Here is a 22,216-nt window from a genome sequence, read left to right on the forward strand (position 1 = left end):
GGGGTGGGGTGGGGGGTGAACTAGTAATCTTAAACCATACTAACACAAAACAGAAAATAATTTTCCAGAGTTTTGCTTAAAGGTGATTCTCAACAAGTGAAAATACATGTCTAAACAAGGTGATTAAGTTTTTTTTTAATTTAGCTTATTCGGCCCAAAATGTATGCGTTCTTTTCACAGAGTGGCATATCAAATGTGTATCTTGCTTTTTTTTTTTTTTTTGCTTTTTTTTATAACAAGTGTGTTCATGTACTGTGCACTGGGCCAGACTTTAGAAAGGGCTTACAAGGGCATTGTTTTCTATATGAGTTATAATCCCATATGAGGTGAGTTGCAATAATATTTTGAGATTTTTATTAAAATAAACAATACTCAAGTATTTGAAAATAATGAAGTTATAGCAATCTTTTTTTGGAACAATTTGGAGCTTTGTGCCCAGGAACATTAAATCGGTTTATGTATTTTGGGGGCAGGGGCAGATGGAAACACGAAGTGTAAAATTTCCTAGATGGTGGTGCTAACTTTGGATTTTAATGAACACACTGGACCAACACTGGAATCTGTTCCTCTTTTCTCCACATTCCAAGACTTTGATTTCCAAATAAAATAGAATGTTTTTGAATCAGAAAAGATTCAAAAACCTTATGAATGACTTCCTAATTTAAATGGGTTTTGTCCTTCCACTCAACTTTCCATTAATATGCTTGCATAGATTCCTTTGTGATACCAGTTTCTTTAGGAATCCAAAATAAACCTTTGCTGGTTATATGTAGTAATATTTTCATTTTTGTAAACATAAAATGTGGCTTTTTGTAAGCTGTGTCTCAGAATTATCAAATTTATCAAATATGCTCATTTTAAGGTATTTTACAATGTAAATAGAACCTGGACCTATTTACTTTGTAAATACCTTACAACGAGTGTTGTAGATATTCTATATACAAACAAGTTGGGGTTTAATCAAACGGTTTATGTTCTTATGATCAAAAGTATTACAGTTAAGATGGCTTAAGGAGAAGACAGAAACTGAACTTATTGTCTGTTCAAATGGAAGAATATCAGCATCAGGAGAAAAAAAAAGTAAAGATAGCTTGCATAAAGCCTTGCTGAACATCAAGAGACTAAATGCTTGAAGAAGAAAACTACATTTTGCTTAGTGGTTAGAACAGATTTTTTTATTTTTAGGGACTACTTGGTAATGGCCTGGTAGAGGTTAACCATTAACTATCTCTACAGTGGAAACAATAATAGTAGCACCAGTATTCAACCAAGTAGCTCTGCAGTAAGCTGTGAAGGTCATTATGTTCTATTTTTGTTGAGATGGCGCAGTGTTCATTCAGCTCCACAGCCAGTGGAGCAGGAACTGGTTTGTAGTCTATCACCGTGGGTCTGTTTAAGATTAGCAGTAGATCCTCACAATACAAATTTATGATTTACACTATTCTAAAAGTTTTGTAGCCTACCATTACCGGCACTTGGGCCACCTTATAATCTGACAAATTATGTAAACCAAATTTCCATTTCTATGGACAATAAAGTTTTTATCTTATTTCATCATATTTTTAGTTGTACTAAAGAACTGGTATCAACTTGCAAAAAAAATACAAAGCTAATTAAATGTGATGTAGTGCTTATAAACCATCAGCAAACACTAAAAGAGTTCTGCAAACTCAGAATAATCTTTGTCTTAAACAAGATTGTATCCAAAGGAGAACAGTGAATAAGTTCAAGTTAACTGAAGAAGACCACAGTAAACCAGGAGGAAGAGGTGTTTGTGATCATTCATTTATCCCAAAAGTCAGGACATGAATGTGGGAAAAAGATTTTAAGCCAACTTAACTGTGTCCCAGTTGCAAATTGGAAAAAAGAGCAAGATATGCTAATTACTGCACTTAGCAACAAAGTACTAAGCACAGCAAGTATAAACAAAAATAGACTTAAATCACAAAATGACCAGTGGCCTACAACATGAAGATTTCAAATTCTTTTTGCACATTATACCTGCCACATCTCTCAGGCTAAAGAGGAACTGGCCATCTGGCTTATAATGAACCCATAGTTAAAATGACACCATTCTGGTTGAGATGAAGATGAATTACATCTGAGAAGGCACCATTAATATTATCGTTAAGAAACAGCTTTAGGAGCAACAGAAGCTTGTAGGTCATAAATAAATGCTACACCTTTTAAGTTTTATTTGTTAAAAATGAGCCTTCAGAGTACAAAATATTTCAGTGCAGTCTGTTTCCTAAAAGTTTAAGCATACTATTTTTGGCATAAAAAACATTACCTTGTATCAATTTGTTTCACTGAAATATGTAGTTGGAGGCCGCTGATATAAAATAATTACTTTGTTTTTACCCCACACTTTTATTTTGTGAGCAGATACCACTTCCGCTTGTTCGCTTCCACGTGTCACGTGACTCCAGCTTCCCCTGGATACGGGAAAGCGTCTAGCTGCGGTCTCCACGGAGGAAAGGATGGCTGTATAGTAGTTCAAGGAACGTTTCAGTGCGGTGTTTTATACAGTTAGAACGTCAAACTATCATGGCCATTTGTCGGGGAAGCGTCGCTGTCGTCCCAACAACGACTTTATCAACTTTTAATACCTCCAACTTTACGTTTTAGCCGCGCCGCTCTGCTGATCTTAGCATGGACGATAAGGATTAGTTAGCCTCAGCATCACCCCAGAGACCACACCTCCTGGTGACAGGTAAGTAGAGGGAGTCTTCAGCAGTGGGTTCGAAAATAAGAAGTTTTAACATTACTATTATTTCAAATAACTTCAGTTAAATTCCCGCGGGAGATGTTGCATAATGACCGCCAGCACAGTTCATAGCGAGGCGTTTTCGACTGACTAATTCCTTGTGGCGGTAATGATGTGGCGCTAATAGGATTGGAGCTCTCTCCTTCCTGCCGCTTGTTTGAGAAATTCGTGGGGATAATGAGGGTGGAGCTTAGCCGTGCGTGCGTGGGAAAGTGGTGTATGTGGGGTTAATCTCTCACAGGGTATGCAGTGGCAGTGATATAATGACCATGCATTCATGAGTGCATGTTGATGTATCTGCATGGTATAATCACACCTATTAATTGGGCTCCATTTTGCTACATTGATGTAGGAAAGCCTGACAAAAAAAACAAACAAAACAACAACAAAAAAACAAACAAACAACTGACATCACAATTTACATCCTGAAGTCAAGCAATAGTTATCGTTCAATTAGTGGAATGATTTATTTATTTTATTTTTTTTATTTTTACCTCAGTTGGATTTTCTGTTTTTGTAATTCAGTGTGGCTGCAGGTTTCTGAGCAAACATGGGGAAGCTGCAGAGCAAGTTTCGCAAGAGGTCTGAGCTGTACAGGTGGGTTATGTTGGACTGTTTACAGTCTGATCCTTCTTGTTTTATGTAGTTCTTCAAACTATTATTACAAGAAAGTTTCCTTGCTCCTTAGTAGGCCTAGGTGACTTACCAGTCTCAAGGTATGCCCAAGTTTTTGGTTTGAAGACCACATATTTTTCCGTCGTGCTGTTCCTACAGTGTATTAGTATCCATATAATGACATTACAGAGAAAGTGTCAGAGGAAACATTACTGGTGGTGAAAAACAAGGACAGTCATAGTGTTGTAACTAAATGGGGGCAACCTATCAGTTTTGTTAAATTAACCCTGTTATGACTAAGGCCGACATACCTGCTAAGCTAGCTGAGCAGATAGACAGACTAATTAGTTAATAGTTTTTAGACTTGGATAAAAATGAATATAATGTGTATTAAGCATTACAGCTAGTTTTACAAGGTGTTTATTCAAGGCTTTTGTTTATCAAAATCAAAATATTAAACACGTTATGTAACATTATCAAAGCTATTGTAATATGTATATTTTTAGAAGCAGTGAGAACAATTGCTACTTTATTCTTTTAAATAAAAAGTAGGCCATGTCATGCATTTTTGTTGTATATGTTGGTGTAAATACTGTTGTACTGGGAACTCTGGCGTGTTTTCTCGGTGTTATTGAAGTAGTCAATAAACACAAATCTGCTCTATGCAAAAATGAAAACACTTACTCTAACTAAAAACAGTAGTAGTTGACCTAATCAGTTTCCAATCTGTCAGCTGAAGGAGCGCAGTTCTATAGGGACGCAAGCCTCTGTTTTTCTCTTTCTACAGAAAACTCTAAAGGATCACTTTTTTTGATCTTCGAGATCCCGGAGCTGCTAGTCTCTCTAGGTTTTGCCTCAATGGAACCCGAGGTTTTCCGCATTTTAATCCACTTAATCATTTAGGCAAAACAAAAGCTCCTAAGCTCAGAGGATAAACTTGCATTATTTACAAACACAACAACTAACTGAGCAGAGACAAATTAAATGGGATCTTTAGGGACGTATTTCTAGCAGTCTTATTAAGGAGCAGAATTCATTTTAAAATGTTTACATCATCTGCATGAACTGTATCAGATAGTGTTTTTTGCATCGGTGTGTGAGCCATCTGCCAGAAACATGGCATGGTGTGCAGTCAAATCATGGTCATTTGTATAGCAACAAGGCAGTTCAAATTGCTTTACACCATAAAGACATGATATAGTTACCATTTGTAAAACAAGCAATAAACATTACACTTTGTCAAATGCCATCATCGATATGTTGCTCTATGTTCCACTTATTACTGATCAAAGGCAACTCTTAGCAGGTGGGTTTTTAGCCTTAATTTAAAAGAGCTCAGTTTTTCAGCATTTTTGCAGTTTTCTGGAAGTTTGGTCCTGATTTGTGGTGCATAGCAGCTGAATGCTGCTTCTCCATGTGGGGTGCAGGGTAGAAGACAAGAGATCTTTAATGTATTTTGGGAACGTGAGCAGCAGCGTTCTGAACCAGCTGTAGCGTTGACCTAAGAACCTGCAGTAACTTCACCGCTACAGAACCAGACAGTAAGAAGTGTCTGGCATTTAAAACAAAATGATTTTTTAAATATTCATTACATTATTTTCCTAAAAAGAAACTTTAAAACAACCAAATCATCAGACATGAACCCGAGAGGTTTGAATAGGTTTGTGAACTGTATGATGCTGTTTTGAGATTACCTTAATTTTGAAATATTCTTGGTATAGTAATGGCTAAAATCACAAATTTTTCCGCCATCTAACCAGAAATCCCCCCCCCAAAAATTATCATACTTACATACATACGTATTTTGTACAGATCACCTCAAGGGGAGAAGGCTGAGAACACCTTCGACAGTCAGGTGTTACAGTATGAACCTGCCCACTATGGATCCATCAACACTGTGACCAATCTCAGCCCAGACCTGTGTGTTTCTGGTGGCAGTGACCAGGTAGAGCAACATATGTTTATTGTCTTGCTTTTACAGCATTGATCAAAATATAAGTGGCAGTACCGAGTGTGGGAGTTATAAATGTTGTTGTGTGATGCTTTGATAATACCTGGAGCTAATAAGCGTAAAATGCCTGCCTCCTCTCCCGTAGGCCGTTGTGGTGTACGACTGGAAACAAGGCCAGATGTGTCAGTCCTTCCAGGGTCACAACAGAGAGGTTACCAAGGTAAAGTCAGTGGGAAGGGAGCTGCTTTAATGCAATTAATAGCTGTTAAAATTTTCACACACTGATCGACGGTCTTCATATTTCCCCCCAGGTGCTTTGTTATCCCGGCAGTACATGGATCTTTAGTGCCTCGCGGGACAAAACCGTTCTCATGTGGGACCTGAACCAGGGAGACGAACCGATTCAGGAGTTTTGTGGACATGAGCTGGTTGTCAATGGAATTGCTGTCAGCCCAGGTATAAACTTTAAGAACACACTCAGTTTCCTCCATCATTAAACAATATTTCACTTTTGTATTTATGTTAACAACAAGTTATCAGTCTGCATTTTTTTTTTATCAAAACAGCAATTTATTATAGAAATGTATAATCATAGTAGCATTATTTCAACTGATGCGACACATTTAGAATGAAATGGCAAATAATAATTATTCCCACTGCTGTTGTTTTGAGGAAACTGCAACTTAGGTTACAAATTTCTGTACTTCTGGTAGCATTTGTTAAATCGAATTAGATATATACCATAAAAGGCAAACTTTAGATTTTGGCGGTGAGGATATTTCTCTAACCTGCAAAGATTGGATTGGAAATTACAAACTGATCATATGCATGGAGTAAAATAAGAACAATTTTTTGTGTTTTTCTGTATTATTTGCAGAAAAAAAATTGCATTATATATTCCCTGCCTAACATGGTTATCTAAACTTAGTTTTGGGGGATAATAAAGTGTACTGCATATCTGATGCTGCTATTTTAAATTCTTTGTAGATGGAAGAAAGCTTTGCACTGGTTCTCGGGACAACTGGATGTGCCTGTGGGATATAGAATCTGCAAAGTGTGAACACAGACATAACATCTCGAGAAACCTGGTGAGAGCATTAATTCGTGCTTTTGTAGCTAGTGATGCACCTAATTGCAAATATGATCTACGTTCAACTAATTTATACCATATATTTATATTTTGATTTCTGTAAGGTTTCAGCTTTTCTACATATTTATTTGTTTCCAGGTGACTCATGTATGTTGGGTGCCAGCTAGCTTTTCTGTAGTCCAGACCTCAGAGGATAAAACTATAAGGTACAGCAAAGCTCTGCTTGTTGGGATGCATCTTTTTAGATGACTGGTTCAAATTTAGTGAAATTCATCTACAGCCCCTGCGAAAAATGCAGAATCCCATCTCATGGAGAATGTTCAGTCACTTATATTACAAAGTCAAACAACCGTTTTAGCCTTGGTCTAAATATTTATTGTACATTCACTAAAAACTGTGTTTGCTTGTCTTTTCACATGTTTTGCTTGTAGGGTGTGGGATAGCCGTTCGTGGCAGGTGACCAACACCTTCCCAGCTAAGCAGTATATACAGACTCACTGTGATGTCTCTCCAAACGGGAACTACTTGGTGTCCAGCAGCAACGGCTTTGGAGGCCAGGGTTGTGAAGCCACGGTGAGATCAAAAGAGGCACTTTCTAGATTTTATGGATTAGATATGAGTTAGAAACAATCCATATGGCATAGGATGATGATTTTATCCCATGTGTGGTGAGATGTTTCAGATGTTCTTTGTTGTTGTGCTATATTCCTGAAACTGTTGATTGTTTGTGAGGAAAGTGAGGTGTTTGTGTGTTGTCAGCTCTGGGACTTGCGTCAGCCTGGCTGTAAAGTTGTGGAGTACAGAGGTCACCTGCAGACCACAGCCTGCTGCACATTTCTACCTGTGTTTTCTGGTGGCTCGGCTCAGATAGCAACATCCTCCCACGACTGTTCGGTCAAAATCTGGGATCAGAATACAGCAGGTAGGACCCGAGCTTCTGGGTAAAGGAAAACCCTTCCTGAAGAGTATAGTGTCAGTTTCTGACACCTATAACACTCTACTTTCTGCTGATTTCAGTCTGTTTAGGGACATTGTCTCTGGATGGTGCTGGTCCTCTGGTTTCTTTGACTCCCACCGATACCAACAGTTTGCTGTGTGCCAGCTTCAACGCTGGTCTCCAACATATCCAGCTGGACCAGGGGTCCCTCCAGGCGCAGGTTTCTGGTGCTGGTTCAGGTGGTGCTGGAAGTCTGAATATGAGAGTTGTGGCACGATTCTGACAGCACCAAAGCATATAATGGGACTTATATGGACATCAAGGCATTCAGCGAGCAGTAACGACATACTTCCTTTTTAAAAACCTTTTTTATGTCATCATTTAATGATTTTACTGGCATTTTTGCTTTACCAACCTGCCATACCAAGAAATTGCCAGAAGAGCAATGGATGGGAAAGGTGAGCAAGTGATGTGTGAAGTCTGTAGTTTAAATCCACAGTGCAGTGCAAAAATGATCAACTACTTTACAAATAGTAGTTGTAAAGTTGTCACTTTACAACTACAAACCGTAGTGTGTTTTATTGGGATTTTACTTAATAAGGTGACACAACAAAGTTTTGTTAAAGTTAATCATTTCAGTTTATTTTAGAAAAATACTTTTATTATGTTTGTATTATTTTTTTTGTGTCGAAATGTTAGAACTACAGAATATTGAAAATGCCAGCTCATATGAACTTATTTTGTTCTTGTATAGAAAAGGTTTCCTGTTGATACAGATTCTTATATTTTTACTTTAAGATGTGCATAGTTGATATTTTGTGTTGTTAGCCATAACATTTGAATTTTTAAGCAACTATGCAAAATACCAGTAACGGACTTATTTTGATCAACTGAACATGAAGGGAAAATGTGCAAGTATAAAAATGAAGATGTTGTACAGTCTTTCAGATTCTTGCTTCATGTGTTTGTTATTAGAAATTTAAAGCCTATTAGTACAAGCATGCAGTACATTAATTTAAACTGCTCTCATGTTTGAACTGTACACCTAATCCTCCTACTAATGCCATCTTAAACAGGTGAAACAAACTTGTTGCACCAACATAACCAGGTGGAGAAACTGAGGAAGCAGCAAGAAAACTCTGCATGGCTTTGTCTAAAGCCGCATCAATCAGAGAAGCTTCCGATTTCTAATTATTTCTCAGGGATTTAGGGAACACATGTTAGAACCAAACCGTATCAGAATTGACTGATTTTTATGTTAGTTTGCTCCCTTGCCAGTTTAAGCATCACATTGATTTTGTTTGTACTAATTCTTAAATCACTAATTTTGTGTTTGATACCAGCTGGTAAACAAAAAATCTACTTATAAAGATATTTATTTGTAAAATGTATTTCATGTCAACTTTTTTTTTTTGCCATTGTAATTTTACTTTTATTCCAACAATTTTTCAATAAATATTCTGTAGACACCTGCTAGAAACTTGTAACCATCTAGTTACTTAAATTTTTGGTTTCACTTTTGTTGAGCATTTGGCTTCATGTAATGTCTTCAACCAGTGGAACCGCTTCCACACAAATATAAATTTTGTAGCACTAACACATTATTTATTAGCGCCACCTAGTGTCAGAAAAATGTAATATCTTAAAACCACCTTTGATATAACTATGTTGGAGCATTTCAATAAATTAGAATTTCGTAAACAGCTCAATTGACTTAAGTAATTCAATTAGGAGTGAAACGCATACAAGTTCGATACACATTATATTTTTCAAGTGTTTTCTTTTAATTTGGTTAAACCCAATGAAGACCCAACATTCAGTTTCTCAGAAAAGTTGAATGTATCCCATGAAACAAAAGATTTTTGATACAGAAATTTCAGAGTACTGAAAATCATATCCTGTACAGTAGTAATTTTCAATGAATTAAGATATGCTTTCTGAACATGTTTTCATTAGTGTATGCAGAAAATCACCAAAATGAAGGTTAGAATGCTGTCTGTGTGGAATTAATCTATATATAATAGCCGTTCGTTGCAGGTGACCACCTGCCACGAATATATATATATATATATATATATATATATTGCTTTGTGAATTTAGGTACTGAAATACAGAAATTTCAATAATGTTCTTCAGAATATCCCAATCAACTCAGTACTTGGTCAGGCCTCTGCATAAGTGACTGCATCAATGCAGCATGGCACGGAGAGTCAGCCTGTGGTTCTGCTGAGGTTTACTGGAAGCCCAGGTCTCTATATGAAATAGAACATTTATTTTCATTTTTCTCCTTAGCCTACATGAAATGCTTTTTATGTAGTCTCTGGTTCAGAAAAGGTTTTATGCCAGAAATCAAACAGTTGCAGCACAGATCTGAGATAAATCTGTGCGAGGTGGATTCAAAGCCCTGACTCCAGCTGTGGACCTGAGCTTCTGGCTCTTTACCAGAACTCTAGAACATGTTTTGGTTTTTAATTCTTCCAAAGCTGTGGCTAGCTGTGTAACTTTTTGTACCACACTTTTCCCTTCCACTCAACTTTTCATCAGTATATGGATACAGGTGTCTATGAACAGCCAGAGATTTTAGCAATATTGTTGGCAACTTAGTCTCTTACAGAGATGGACCTGCAGCATATTTATCCCAATTAAAAGAAAATACAAAATGGAAGGCAGACTTAAAAGCAGACACTACAGGATGACAGTACAGGCCAAGTTTCAGACCGTATAGAGAAAGTATCGACAGAATATACATCACAGAAAACAGGAATATCTCACTCGCTTGAAAATAGTAATGAATCAAAACATTAGTTTTCAGTTATACATGTGTTTATTCAAATCTGAACCTCATCTTTGCTCAAAAAGCTATTTTTCCACAAAGTTGTTCATAAAGTCACACCCAAACACAAAAAAGAAATCAGGAGTCAAGTACAGAAGACTTAACATGATAAAGAAAAAACAAAACATAAAAAAACGTAAATAATAATAAAAAGCCTAAGATCAAATTTTCTTACAGTAATAAAAATTGGCACAAGATATAAAGTCCATTTGAAATAATAGACACAGTTGGGTTACAGTAATTTAATGGACTTAAAAGCCATTCATTATACACTCTAAACAAGAGAATAAACATCTGGGTGAAGTAATGAATCTAATGCTGACAGACGCCAACACTGGAATCTGTTTGGTTTCAACCAGCATCTACAGTAAGTGGCTCATGATAACATTTATAATTAGTGGCATGATGTTCCACACAATACCTTACAAGCTCTCAAGTGTTTTAAAGATGTGAAAGAGCTTCAAATCCTCACCCAGCTGTAATAGTATTATACAGGTTTAGGTGTGAATTTAAACAGATTATTGCAATTCTCCATAGTATATTTGGGTAACACCAGTCAACAATAGTTATCAGTCACCAAGTACCTTGATAAAGCACACATTTAGCTCCGTTTCTTCAGAAATATGAATGTAAATACAGATTAATCTGTAGGCCATCAATAGATCATAAGCCCATCTCTCTCGTCAGCTGCCTAAAGAGAAAAGAAGTGTTTGATTCCCATAGTTCAATATGTATCTCCATTTCAGAGACACTACAGTGATTATCGAAAGAGAAAACAGTGATTGTATCCAGTCTTTTTTTCTTTTTAAACCAAGAATGATCATTTGGTCAATAAATCCCAGTCTCCAGTGTAAATAAATAGTGCAGAAACACAAGCTGCATTATACAGTAACATAACCCAAAAACAATCGATTTCTGGCTGATCTCATGACATTCGTTAAAATCTTGACGCAGGAAGCAAAACTGAAATCTCCAAAGATAAAGGCAGCATGCAACAAATCTCACATGACAATGAACAGTTCAACAACTTGGATGTTTTTTTTTTATGTAGCAAGCAGGCTGGGAATGTTTTGGCAAAACAAGAAAAATCTAAAATTTGGATGTAAATGATTGCTTGCCAGCAGTGAACACCACAAAAAAAACAAACATCCAACCAAAAACGTATTAATGAAAAAAATTAATAAATAAATTACCAAACTATTAGCATATGTTAGGGGCATAGGTTCGGAGACAACATGCTTTTAAACTACTACTGAATAAATGCCAGTGGTGCCACAAAATGTTAAGACTTTTAATTGGGGAATATAAAGAAAGGACTCTTTGGGTTGCGATATTTCTAGGTTGCTATATGACGAGATTCCTGACTTCATGCATGGCAATAATAAACCCAGCCTGTCGGGTGGAGTCTCTCTGCCTGAGATGCTAAAGTTAACAGAGGGACCTGGAATCATCTCAATGACCGAGAAATACAGTGAGGAAAATGTGGATCTATCCCACAAAACGTTATCTTATGGATTTTAACAATTGTGCAGCACTACCAAACCTGCTAAGAAGAAAATCAATCCTGGACTTTCAAAATCAAGAATACAGAGCAAAGTGATATTTTTAACATTAGCTCATCATCTATGGGTCAAGTAGACTTGCAATAAACTGCAACTGGCATTGAATGGTCACTTATACGGGTTCTTCTGCAAGTGCCTACAAAAATATCCACCCCTGTTGAACTTATTCATTTTGTCCCATTTCAACTACAAACAGGATGGTGATGCATCATGCTGTAGGGATGCATTTCTTCATAATGGATAGAGAAGCTGGAGGAAAATGTTCACCTTTCAGCATGATAATAACACATAATGATAATAATACAGCCGAAGCTGCAACGAAATAGTTCAGATCCAAGCAGATTCATGTCTGAGAATAACCGAATCAGAACCCAGACCTAAATTTAAAAATCTGTGGCAAAACTTGAAAGTTGCTCTCCCATCTAATCTGGCTGAACTTAGGCTAGTTTCTGCAAATTATGACAAATTTCAAATCTGTTAGAGATTTATTATACCTTCAGCCAAAGAAGCTTCTACAAGCTGTGTAAGAGGCTCAGAGGGTTCGATTTAAATTAGATTTTTATTTGTAAAACAAAACAAAAAACATTGAATTTTATTCTTTCCAATTTCACTTCACAATTACGCACAACTTTGTTTCACAAAATTGCAAAACATTACATTTTGTGGTTGTAACAACTATATGTAGAGAAGTTCAAGGGGTATCATTACTTTTGTAAGGCACTTCAAACTTAAGACTTTAAAGTCCATGATGATTTAGAACTAAAACTAAATGTATAAAAACATTAAAAACATAATAAGGTTGAATAGAGCAGTTTGTGTTTTGCAAGACCATTGCTTGTGCATCTAGGTCAACTTCATCACCTTCACTACTGTAACAGCTGACTGATTTAAGCAAACTAACAAAATCCCTGCATTCAAACAGAGTTTCATTAAAATGGCATGCTCCCATGTTAAGGAAGGAGATGCTAGTGATTAAAGTTGCAAAAACATTTTGATTTTAATTTCCTAAATAAACCTTCATTTATTTACCTTCAGCTGGGGATGTTTGCTGCCTTGCATTATGGGTCTTATACCATCACAACGTTTGAATGACTCCTCCAAAGCTATAAAACATAGGTGTAAAGAAATGTCTCCAGGGAAATGGCCAATAAGACAAAACTCACTAAAATCTAACCCATTGTACAGAAAATATGGATGGATTTGCAACTTTTAAAAGCCACAAAATGAGATCAAATGCACTTTCTTTTAAAGATGATTGAAGTGATACAAGTATCTGTTGAGTAAAAGATACTTAAGTAATAGATAGTTGAGTAAGTAAGTAATAGATAGTTGGGTAATAGTGTCTATTACTCAAGTATGAGTAAGTTTCAACTTGGTTGAAACTTGTTTTCAATCAAGTTCAACCAAGTTGAAAACAAGATTTACAGAAATGTTTCAGCAATTTCCACTTTGGAGTAATTTCAAAACTTTAATTAGGAATTTGGGGAATGAATGGGAAACGACTGGATTCCAGCATCCCCCTATGCATGTGATGGAGGAACTGCATAGATACAGTCAAAAGTATTCAAAATTATGCTAAAATAACCCCCTATTTGAAATCCCTGATAAGAGCTGACGTTTAACATTTTTAAATATTACTGTTAATAGTTACTTCCCAAAAAATTCCCAATGATTCCCATTGAAAGTTTCCAACTATCCAGACTTGTGCAAGGCCCTTTATCCTTCAGTTTAAAAAAAAAAGATATACAATAAAAACTGTGTTCTGAAAAAGGTGATTTTTCTAAGACCAATTAGCCAGTATCCTGTGACTCAAAGTATTAGAGCATGGATATGATAAAAACATGACCCGATTTGAGTCACCACAACAAGTACAACATTAAAAGAAGGATTTCTGTGGACGGTATGCATAAATTAAACTTCACAACACACACAGATTTCAAGAAACAAAAACGTGACTTATAATAGAACTCATATTTCATTATGTGTTGAGTGAGTCCCTGAGATATTGCTGGCTCTCTGTATGGTTTCCACATCAGAATGTGACTTTAGATGCAATGTTTTTCCAATTCCCATGTCTGACCACAAACACACACTGGAGCAGGTCACTGCGGCATTGACTCATGTACCCAAACACACACACAAAAGAAAGGTCTGGACGTCACATTCGCCACAAGATGGTCATTAATCAGAAGAAATTTCAATATGTTTGGATGAAATAAATAAATCTCACTGTGGACAACTATACAACATCTTTACATATCAGAAATAACAATGTCTCAATTCAAGTCAGGCATTCGTGCTCACATTATTATTATTTTTTTTACAGTAGTTTCAAACAGATTTCAAGGGGTTTCAAAAGGGCAAAAATCTAAATATAAAATGTTTATTTTCTTAGCATGAGCACTCTATGTACTTCAACAAAAGAAAAATAAATCTATCATTTGACAGCTTGTTATAAGTTGCTAAGATGTGTGAAAGAGAAAGAGAGCTCACAGTTAAACTTCTTTACAGAGGTACAAAAAAATGTCCCAATTTTTTTCTGTTTACCATAATCAAGCAAAAATGTTTGGTTTGGTTGACGTGTCTAACTCTTAGAGAAATTTTACATTTATGTTCCAATAATCGACTCAAGCCTTTAAAACCCTGTGTTCAGATCTTAGTTTATCCCACCTGACAGTTGAGTTGTAAATACCTGGTGGTTGTTTTCCTGCAGATGTTATCAGGAAAGTGAGTTAAATACTTGTGGTTAAGCCTGATCCTTCTCCTTGCTGCGGGTCTACTGCTCCCCGCTGTGCTCGAGGCTGTCTATGACGCGGCTCAGCCTGATGTTGAGCAGCCTGATCTGAGTGTCCAGGTGGTCAATTTTCTCCTCCAGCGTGCCCGCCCCGCCTCCTCGACGCCAGTACGCTCCAACGGGTCCTGTCATGAAGTACACAGCCATGATGAAGCACAGAGGCAGCACGGCTCGCTCCGGGTCGCCCTCGAACTTCTGGAGGATGTAGAGGCAGGACAGGGCGAAAAGTATGACCCTCGCCAGCCAGAAGAAGCGTCCAAAAACTGCGTGCAGCAGATAAAACACTCCCCCCAGGAACATGGATAGGAACCAGTAGGCCAACAGTATGGCAGCGAGCAGAAGCAAGGCGCGTGCTGGGGAGTTGCTTAGAGACGTGAGGCTGAAGTAGTGGCTGAGGTTTGATGCTTCACAAACCAGAGAGGGAGAGAGACAGGAAATATATTATCTACCTTTTTTGTGTCAAATAAAGAAAAAAAGTGCTGCAAGTTCATGACTTACAATCAATTCCCATCACATCAAGCAGATCTGACCAGATCTTCCATATGGTATCCATAAAAGAGTCCACTCCATGGACGAAACGCTCTGTTGCTTTGGAGAAAAACTGAGCAGAAAGAAGAGACAGTGAAGGTTAGGGCAGGTTCATTCTACAAAAAATGATATCAATGATATCATGTAAGTGACCTTATGATGCAACTTATGGTGATCTAGTCATTTAAACTCATCACGAAAATGTTTCCTTGATATAGCATCAAAGACAGCCAGTCTCTGTTTGAAAAGCCTTAATTGAGTCAGCAATTTAAAGTAAGACTTTTATAAAAATAAAGCCAGTATTAACCAGGTAACCTCTTCAGACACAATACACCCGTATCTTTGACCCAGTGTTTTACAGGAGACCTACTATGCAAAATTCACTTTTTGCACATCGTTATTCTTCCATTTGGGTCTCAACTGCTTCTAAAAGCAGCCCAACTGCTTAAGAAAACACAAACAAGTTTTTTTTGGCAATATGTTCATATTTTTCAGTGTCTTGAAAATGAATACTTGACAAATTGTAGCCTCTGACTGATTGATAGTTACACTTCTATTAAAACCTTTTTTTTTTTTGCTTCTTCATTTGCCTAGTATCAAGGAAGCACCAGAAACAGTGCTTTTATTGTGATGCACTGTAAAATTGACATATGCAAAAATTTTTATGTTACAACTGTTGCTAAGGTGCAAAATGATTTAAATGAGAAGAAGAAGCCCATGAAAGTGGCGTAGAGTCCAGAACTCTTGCTGGACGCAGCAAATGCATTCAACCGGTTACATTTCTATGAGTTTTATAGCCTGCCTTGTCTGGAGCACATTCATGCTGTGAAATAATTTAAATCAAGAACATTTTCTCAGTTGTACTGATGGGGATGGGTTTAACACTTTCAAGACAATACCAGCAATGTTCTTTAAAATGATTCACCATGTTTTATTAACTTTAACCAAATATATGTCTTTTGCACTTTAAAAAAAAATCTCCAACAGTCTTCTTAAATATAATCTTACTGACAAAAAACAAATCTTGTAAAGACATTCACACTGCCTGAACAATCACCACGTGGTATTGTGGAACAAGTGGGATAATACTGTAGCTGTCACATGATTTCTATCTTTTTCCTGATTTGTTGAATTGATGGTGTTACAACCCGTCTACAGTACGAAAAAAACCGGCACAGATCGCGAATGACGTCACACTTCCTCATTAATATTCATAAGCTTGCTCTGTTCTAAATATAGCATTTTGACGTCATTCGCTATCAGGGTCTTTTTTCCTCTGTAGACTGGATAAAAATAAAAATAAAATAAAAAATACCGTAGACTGGATTCGTATCTATTTTTCTATCTTGAATAAAAGCAAGTATATCACATGCTATGGATGTTTTGTTAGCATTTTTGTGCCACTGCTGTGATGCTGTGAAACTTTCCGCAATGTTATCATATGGTAAGAATACCACGCAGGCTAATGTCCACAAATGTAAAATAATTACATTTCCATTGCGTTCATTTGTGTTGATTATCACGTGACCACCGTTACATGGGAAGCAAACAGGTACTTTGCTTTGGCGGCTAAACGCAGGAAATGTGCAGCTTTTCAAAATGCAGGAAGTGCATCTGGACCAATGAGAGCACACAGGGAAGCTCAGAATGTCCTTCACATGAGGACTTATCTATGAAATGATAGAGGACGCTTTCAAAGACTGATACCGTAAAAGGCCTTCGAAGTAATGCATGAATTCGCAGTTTAGAAATGATCTTGCAACCTTGAAACCAAACTGCAATGACACACATATATAACTTACATATTTATATAACAAAGCGTTTAGACTGGGGTCCTCAACAGACGGAAAATCATTGGATTAATACCAATATTTCAAAATGGCATCCATGATAAATTGACCAGGCCGAGCCCGCTTTTTTCTTATTTCCTGTTCATCATGTGTGGACTGCAAGCAGCTGGCCAGCTCATAATTTAACGAGAACCAGTCTATGCTCCCCTTCAGTGTCCTCCGCTCACCTTGTACAGGGCTCTGATGTTATCCTCTCCGAACACGCTGCTCAGAGTCTGGTAGATCCCGTTAGCTGCCCGTCTGAAGCTGTTCTGGTTGCTGCTGCCGCTCCTGCCCCTGCCCGCTTCGGCTGTGCACAGAAGAGAGGCGGAAAGCACCAAGAAAATCACAAAAATCCTGCTCTCCTTCATGGCAGCAAGCGTCCAGAGGTGTCAAGTACAAGTTAGTATCAAAATGTTTCAATTAAAACCCGAGGTAAAAACAACAGCTAGCTGCCGAAAGTGGACACCTTGGTAGGGAGACGCTGGCTGTGATGGTGGTGATAGCGCTGTTACATTCAGGGTGCCTCGGAAAAAGGTGTGCTCCAAATCCAGACAGGAAAGTGCAGTTAAGAGCGCAAGTGCAATGCTTCTTCTGTTTTTTTTGTAAAAAACAAATGTTCTTTTATATAAATTTACAAGTTTTACAACATGCATATAATACATGTAAACATGTATAATAAGTAACATGTTATACACTTGTGTGATGTTATCATAGACATTTTGTAAAAACAACTTTATGATATACTCTTAAAATGATAAACATGTTAATTAGATATATATTTTTAAATATACTAATTCCTAAAGGCATATATTTGCATAAAGAAAAAGAGTTATTCCTGTAGATATTATATTTCCTATACTATTTAATGCAACAACTCTCTTCACCTCAAAGTGAGGTAGATTGAGATTAACTACAGTTTGCTGCTGCCCTCTGCTGATCAACGAGTGGTACTTCTAGTAGTGCTATTCAATAGTACATGTAGAAATTATAGATTTGTCCTCCATACGAAACTACAGACTGTTTATTGGTAGGTATGCAGCCATTTAGATTTTTTCTTCAGAAGCATTTTAAATGAGAGGTAAAATATTTACAAGATACAGGTGAATAAGTCCTTTTGCCATGCAAAACTATTCATATCGTTGAAATTCAGGATCAGTAGTTTTTCCCAACGTGTCACATTACAACAAATCTCGATGTATTTTTGTAAAATTTAATGTGACACAATGGGGAATCTGCAAAGTCTGACTCAAATGTTTCAGGTGGCTCAAACTAAAAAGATAAAACAAGAGACAGACAAATGAAAAAACAACAAAAAAATGAAATCAGTTGAGATTTTTAATTAAAAGATAGTTTTAACAACTTTGATCTTTTTTATTTCTGCATACTATTTCCACAACAAAATAGCACATTGAGGTCATTCAGGTCTTACTTTTTTTCACCATTAGGTTGCAAATTATATTTGCTTTTGTTATTTAATATAAGTATCACTTCTAATTTTTCCATAGATCTGACAGGACTCAAAGGAAATACACTTTTGGATTGATTTTTCTTTTCAATCAATCCAAAATGTTTTATTTGTACTAAAAATAGAGCTAACATTATTTACAATTCTGTGGTTTTTGATCCTAGGGACACATGGGTTTCACATCGACAAGTTTTATTTAGCAGCAGCAATAAATACAATGGCTTCCTCACCCCTTATGGACCAACACAAAATAATCATAATTATGAAGTGGAAGTACTTGATCAAATATGAAAAGTTCAACATACAGTTGTTTCAGCCCCTGAGTCAATACTTAGTTGATCCACCTTGTGTTGCAAATATGGTCGCTTATCTTTGGAGGTATACTTGCTATTTAGGGTCAACTAAGACCAACTTCCCTCCTCCTTCTAAGAAGAAGCATCTGAACAGCATTATGCTGCCACCATCATATTTTACTTTGGGGACACCGCATTCACGATATTGTGCTAGGTTTCCACCACTCACCAGTTATGTGCTCCTTTGTGTTGGTCTGTTTCAAAAGCCTTGTAACGTGACAAAATTATAAAAGGTTGAAGGAGTGTGAATACTTTTTTGCGAGGCAAAAGTGTGAACACATTTTGATTGCGTTTATTTGTGTTGAAATGGTGAAAGAGGGCAGATGAGTGGCCTAGCAAATACAAACTATGCCAAAACCCTTTTAGGAACATTCCCTGAATGTTAGACCTAGCAACATGGATATAAAGGTTACAGATTTTGCAACCTTGAGGAATACAGCACCATGAGGTAAGCAAATGATTGAGTGTGCAGCCTGCTGACCTGTATTCATTTGCACTTGCTTATCATAAAAAAATCAACAATTCTAAGTGCTTTCACATCATCACAGCTGTCAAGGAGCAAAGGACACAGGAACTGCTTTTTCATCAACTTTTGTCTCCTTGACTGCAAATCTGCTCCAGCCACGCCCCAGTGCTCCTCAGTGGTATTGCATATTTCAAGGTACTTCTGCAGTGAAGTTAGCTGGTGCCTTTGACCTTTGCTTTGTGACAAAAAAGTAACTTTGTTTCTGCAACCTTGTTTCTATTGTTTCTATTCCCATATCAATTTGGAAAGCACAGCTACTCCGAGACATTATGGTGAGCTGCATAGAGTAAACTGGGGGAAAACTTTTTACTGAGACATTTGATGATGTTCCTTAAGTAGGTAATGACTATTTTTCTTCTGTTTCTACCTTTTGTGTCTTTTTTCCTTCCATCTTCTGCTCTCCTGGTTTCTTCTATGCCCATCTTTGTGCCTTCCTTTGTCTCCCACTATTCTGGCCCAAGGCATTGCATGCTCCTTTGTAAGCTATGGGACGCTTTGCCATTAGAAACCCTGACTTTTTAACTTGGTCTCTCTTGCCTTCCTCCTGTCTTTTTTTTTTTTCTCTGGCTGCAGGCTAAAAATCTCCAGCTAGTTCATCAGTCGTGACCATATATCCCATCCATTCCTTCCCCAGGCCAGGCCCGAGGCGATGAGAAGGCTGCCTTGGGTGTGCTCCACAAGTGACTGGCCTTCTCCCATAGACCAAATCCCAGGGTCGGACTAAAACAATCCACCAGCGGTGAGAACAGACACACACGTCCTGCTGACTTCCGCGAAAGTGCGAAAAGCTTGTTTGTTCACTCATGTGCTTTCATTAATCTGCATGAGTGTGTGTCCGCCATGAGGCGGGTCCATTAGTGTCCAGATCTAATGTACCACCAACCTCCACCTCACCTCCTTCAGTTGGCCCAAAACCCATTTTCATAGTTAATGATTGCAGCTCCGCTTAAAAAAACAAGCCACAGCTCACCCTCTGCTTATCTATTTTACATGCCAACAAAGAGAGCCATTAGTGGTTATTCTTCAAGCTATATTACAATTTTCACTTAAAATAATGCACAGGCCTGCTTGTCTCGCTCTCAATTAAGTAATTTTTCATCTGTTAATGAGTTTGGGAAGTCAACAGCGTCCTTGAGCGTTGGCCGAGGCTGAATAAAGACCCCGGCGAGGGTGTAGAGGCGTGCTGTGATTTAGTGCTATCAACAGTGCATCCATCCATGGCCTTTTTTTTAAAATTTTTTTTTTACATCTCAACTTCTGTTGCTCTCCCTTTGAAAGCTCAACCTTTGTTTCCATCTGTCTCCTTCCCCATGATCGTGTGTCTGACGCTCTCTTTTCTTTAAACTCAAATGCTTTCCCCCATCCCATGCTCCTGGCTGAGTTCAAAAGTGTGGAGAGGCGGAATTAAGTGGCTGTCTGAGGATGTGTCTTCAAAGTAGCCGGGAACAAGCTTTGAATGATAAGAGTTAAGAAGGGAGTCAAAAGAACATAACTGCGATTTCAATCTGGCTGTTACCGGTGAATGCAAAAGCATCTCGATCTGTTTTATCCGCTGACCTTAAATTTGTGGCTTTCAGGGATCTTTATTGATAACAGAACCGATTTACAAAACTTACAGGGAGAATCGGAAATAGCAGACTCAGTTGCGGAACAGGAGTGGAGGAGTTTAACTATACAAATAGACATTTTGGGGTTGAAATATTGAGGATATAGATTTGATCTGTGCTAAAAAGCAAAGCTCTTGTTTACATATGTGGCTACATTTTTACCCTTATCTTTGGTCAAGTGATATGGATCATGGCACAAATATCAATATTCTTAAGACACTGGAAATGGGCTTCCTCCGTAGGTGTGAAGGGTCAGAAAGAGTCAAAAGCTCTGCCATCTTTTGGTTGATTGTAGCAGAGCTGCTGCTTCTCTTTTTTTTAACCAGAGACAATTGAGGTTGTTCAGGGATCTGACCAGGATGCCTTTTAGCACCTCGTTTAGTAGTTTTTCTGTCACATCCCACTGTGGGGAGACCTGAAGGCAGGCACAGTACTCCATAGAGGGACTACATTTCCCTTTTGGCCTGGGAATGCCTCCGGGCCTCCCGGAAGTCCCCAGTCTCAGGGGAGACGGACAACTTGGTTTCTCACCAGGATGCGTTGCTGAGGAGTGGATTAGTGGATGACAATCGATGGATGGATGTTACCTACATTGTTGAATTGTTTCATCAGGCATAACATTTCTCAACAATTCTCAATCCACATTAATTGGACTTCACACTAAGAAAAACTGTTCAGGCATGATTGGTAGAAACATTCTACCTACCAATGGGTGCCATTGGTAGGAATGGCACCCATTCCTACCAATGGCACCCATTCCTACCTTCTGGGAATGGGTGCCATTCCCAGAAGGAATGGCACCCATTCCCAGAAGGAATGGCACCCAGGGAGGTGAGCCATACTGCTCACCGAGACTGACTTGAAACACCAAAAAAAAAAAGAAAAAAAGGGAGACAAAGGTTCACAAAGCAAACACCCCCTTTAAACAACTGCACCTTAAGATCCTGTATCACTACAAACAGGATCAGTGACAAAAGGAATCAATGGTGATCGTCCCACTGACACTGGGACCAAGACCAACCTTGTGCTGAGAATGCAGACACAAATAATATTGACTGAAAAGCCACATCAATATTCCTCATACTCTCTCTTCCCAAAATATCTAAAGCGACAAGCCTTCACAAAACACATTTAGACCAGACCACCAAACTCCCATGACCCCTTTCAGCAAGCTCATGATTGTGATGATCTTTTCTTACTCGTCGGTTTGCAAATTAAAAAAGGTGAGGTAACATCAAGTGAAACCAAGTACACATTTATTTTTCTTTTGATCTATTAAAATGTTATTTCATTTAGAGTAAATAAGTTGACACTCTCTAGATGCTATTTGTGAATGTTTTTATTTTACTTTTATAT

General features: G+C 37.7%; 2 protein-coding genes across 3 annotated transcripts; one reads left to right on the forward strand and one right to left on the reverse strand.

Annotated features, from left to right (window-relative positions):
- Positions 1–1,620: 1,620 nt before the first annotated feature.
- wdr31 (WD repeat domain 31) lies at positions 1,621–9,064 on the forward strand. Of its 2 annotated transcripts, XR_534472.3 has the most exons (11): positions 1,621–2,713; positions 3,293–3,364; positions 5,195–5,327; positions 5,479–5,553; positions 5,645–5,789; positions 6,321–6,421; positions 6,562–6,629; positions 6,855–6,996; positions 7,183–7,345; positions 7,441–7,818; positions 8,437–9,064. XR_534472.3 is itself a non-coding variant. In XM_008418512.3 (10 exons), exons 2-10 carry the CDS (start codon positions 3,318–3,320, stop codon positions 7,641–7,643), a joined length of 1,077 nt encoding a protein of 358 aa, XP_008416734.1. In that variant the 5' UTR covers positions 1,621–2,713; positions 3,293–3,317; the 3' UTR covers positions 7,644–9,064. The 2 variants fall into 2 exon arrangements, 1 of the variants encoding a protein (XP_008416734.1); XM_008418512.3 differs by having other exon boundaries at positions 7,441–9,064.
- A 1,101-nt stretch (positions 9,065–10,165) lies between these two features.
- On the reverse strand, positions 10,166–17,432 carry bri3bp (bri3 binding protein). Its single transcript, XM_008418511.3, has 3 exons — positions 17,095–17,432; positions 15,048–15,150; positions 10,166–14,953 (listed from the first exon to the last, which is right to left on the reverse strand). Exons 1-3 carry the CDS (start codon positions 17,275–17,277, stop codon positions 14,532–14,534), a joined length of 708 nt encoding a protein of 235 aa, XP_008416733.1. The 5' UTR covers positions 17,278–17,432; the 3' UTR covers positions 10,166–14,531.
- Positions 17,433–22,216: the final 4,784 nt, after the last annotated feature.

Source organism: Poecilia reticulata, chromosome 9 (genome assembly GCF_904066995.2).
Source record: "Poecilia reticulata chromosome 9, P_reticulata-male-v2, whole genome shotgun sequence".
Classification (NCBI taxonomy): domain Eukaryota; kingdom Metazoa; phylum Chordata; class Actinopteri; order Cyprinodontiformes; family Poeciliidae; genus Poecilia; species Poecilia reticulata.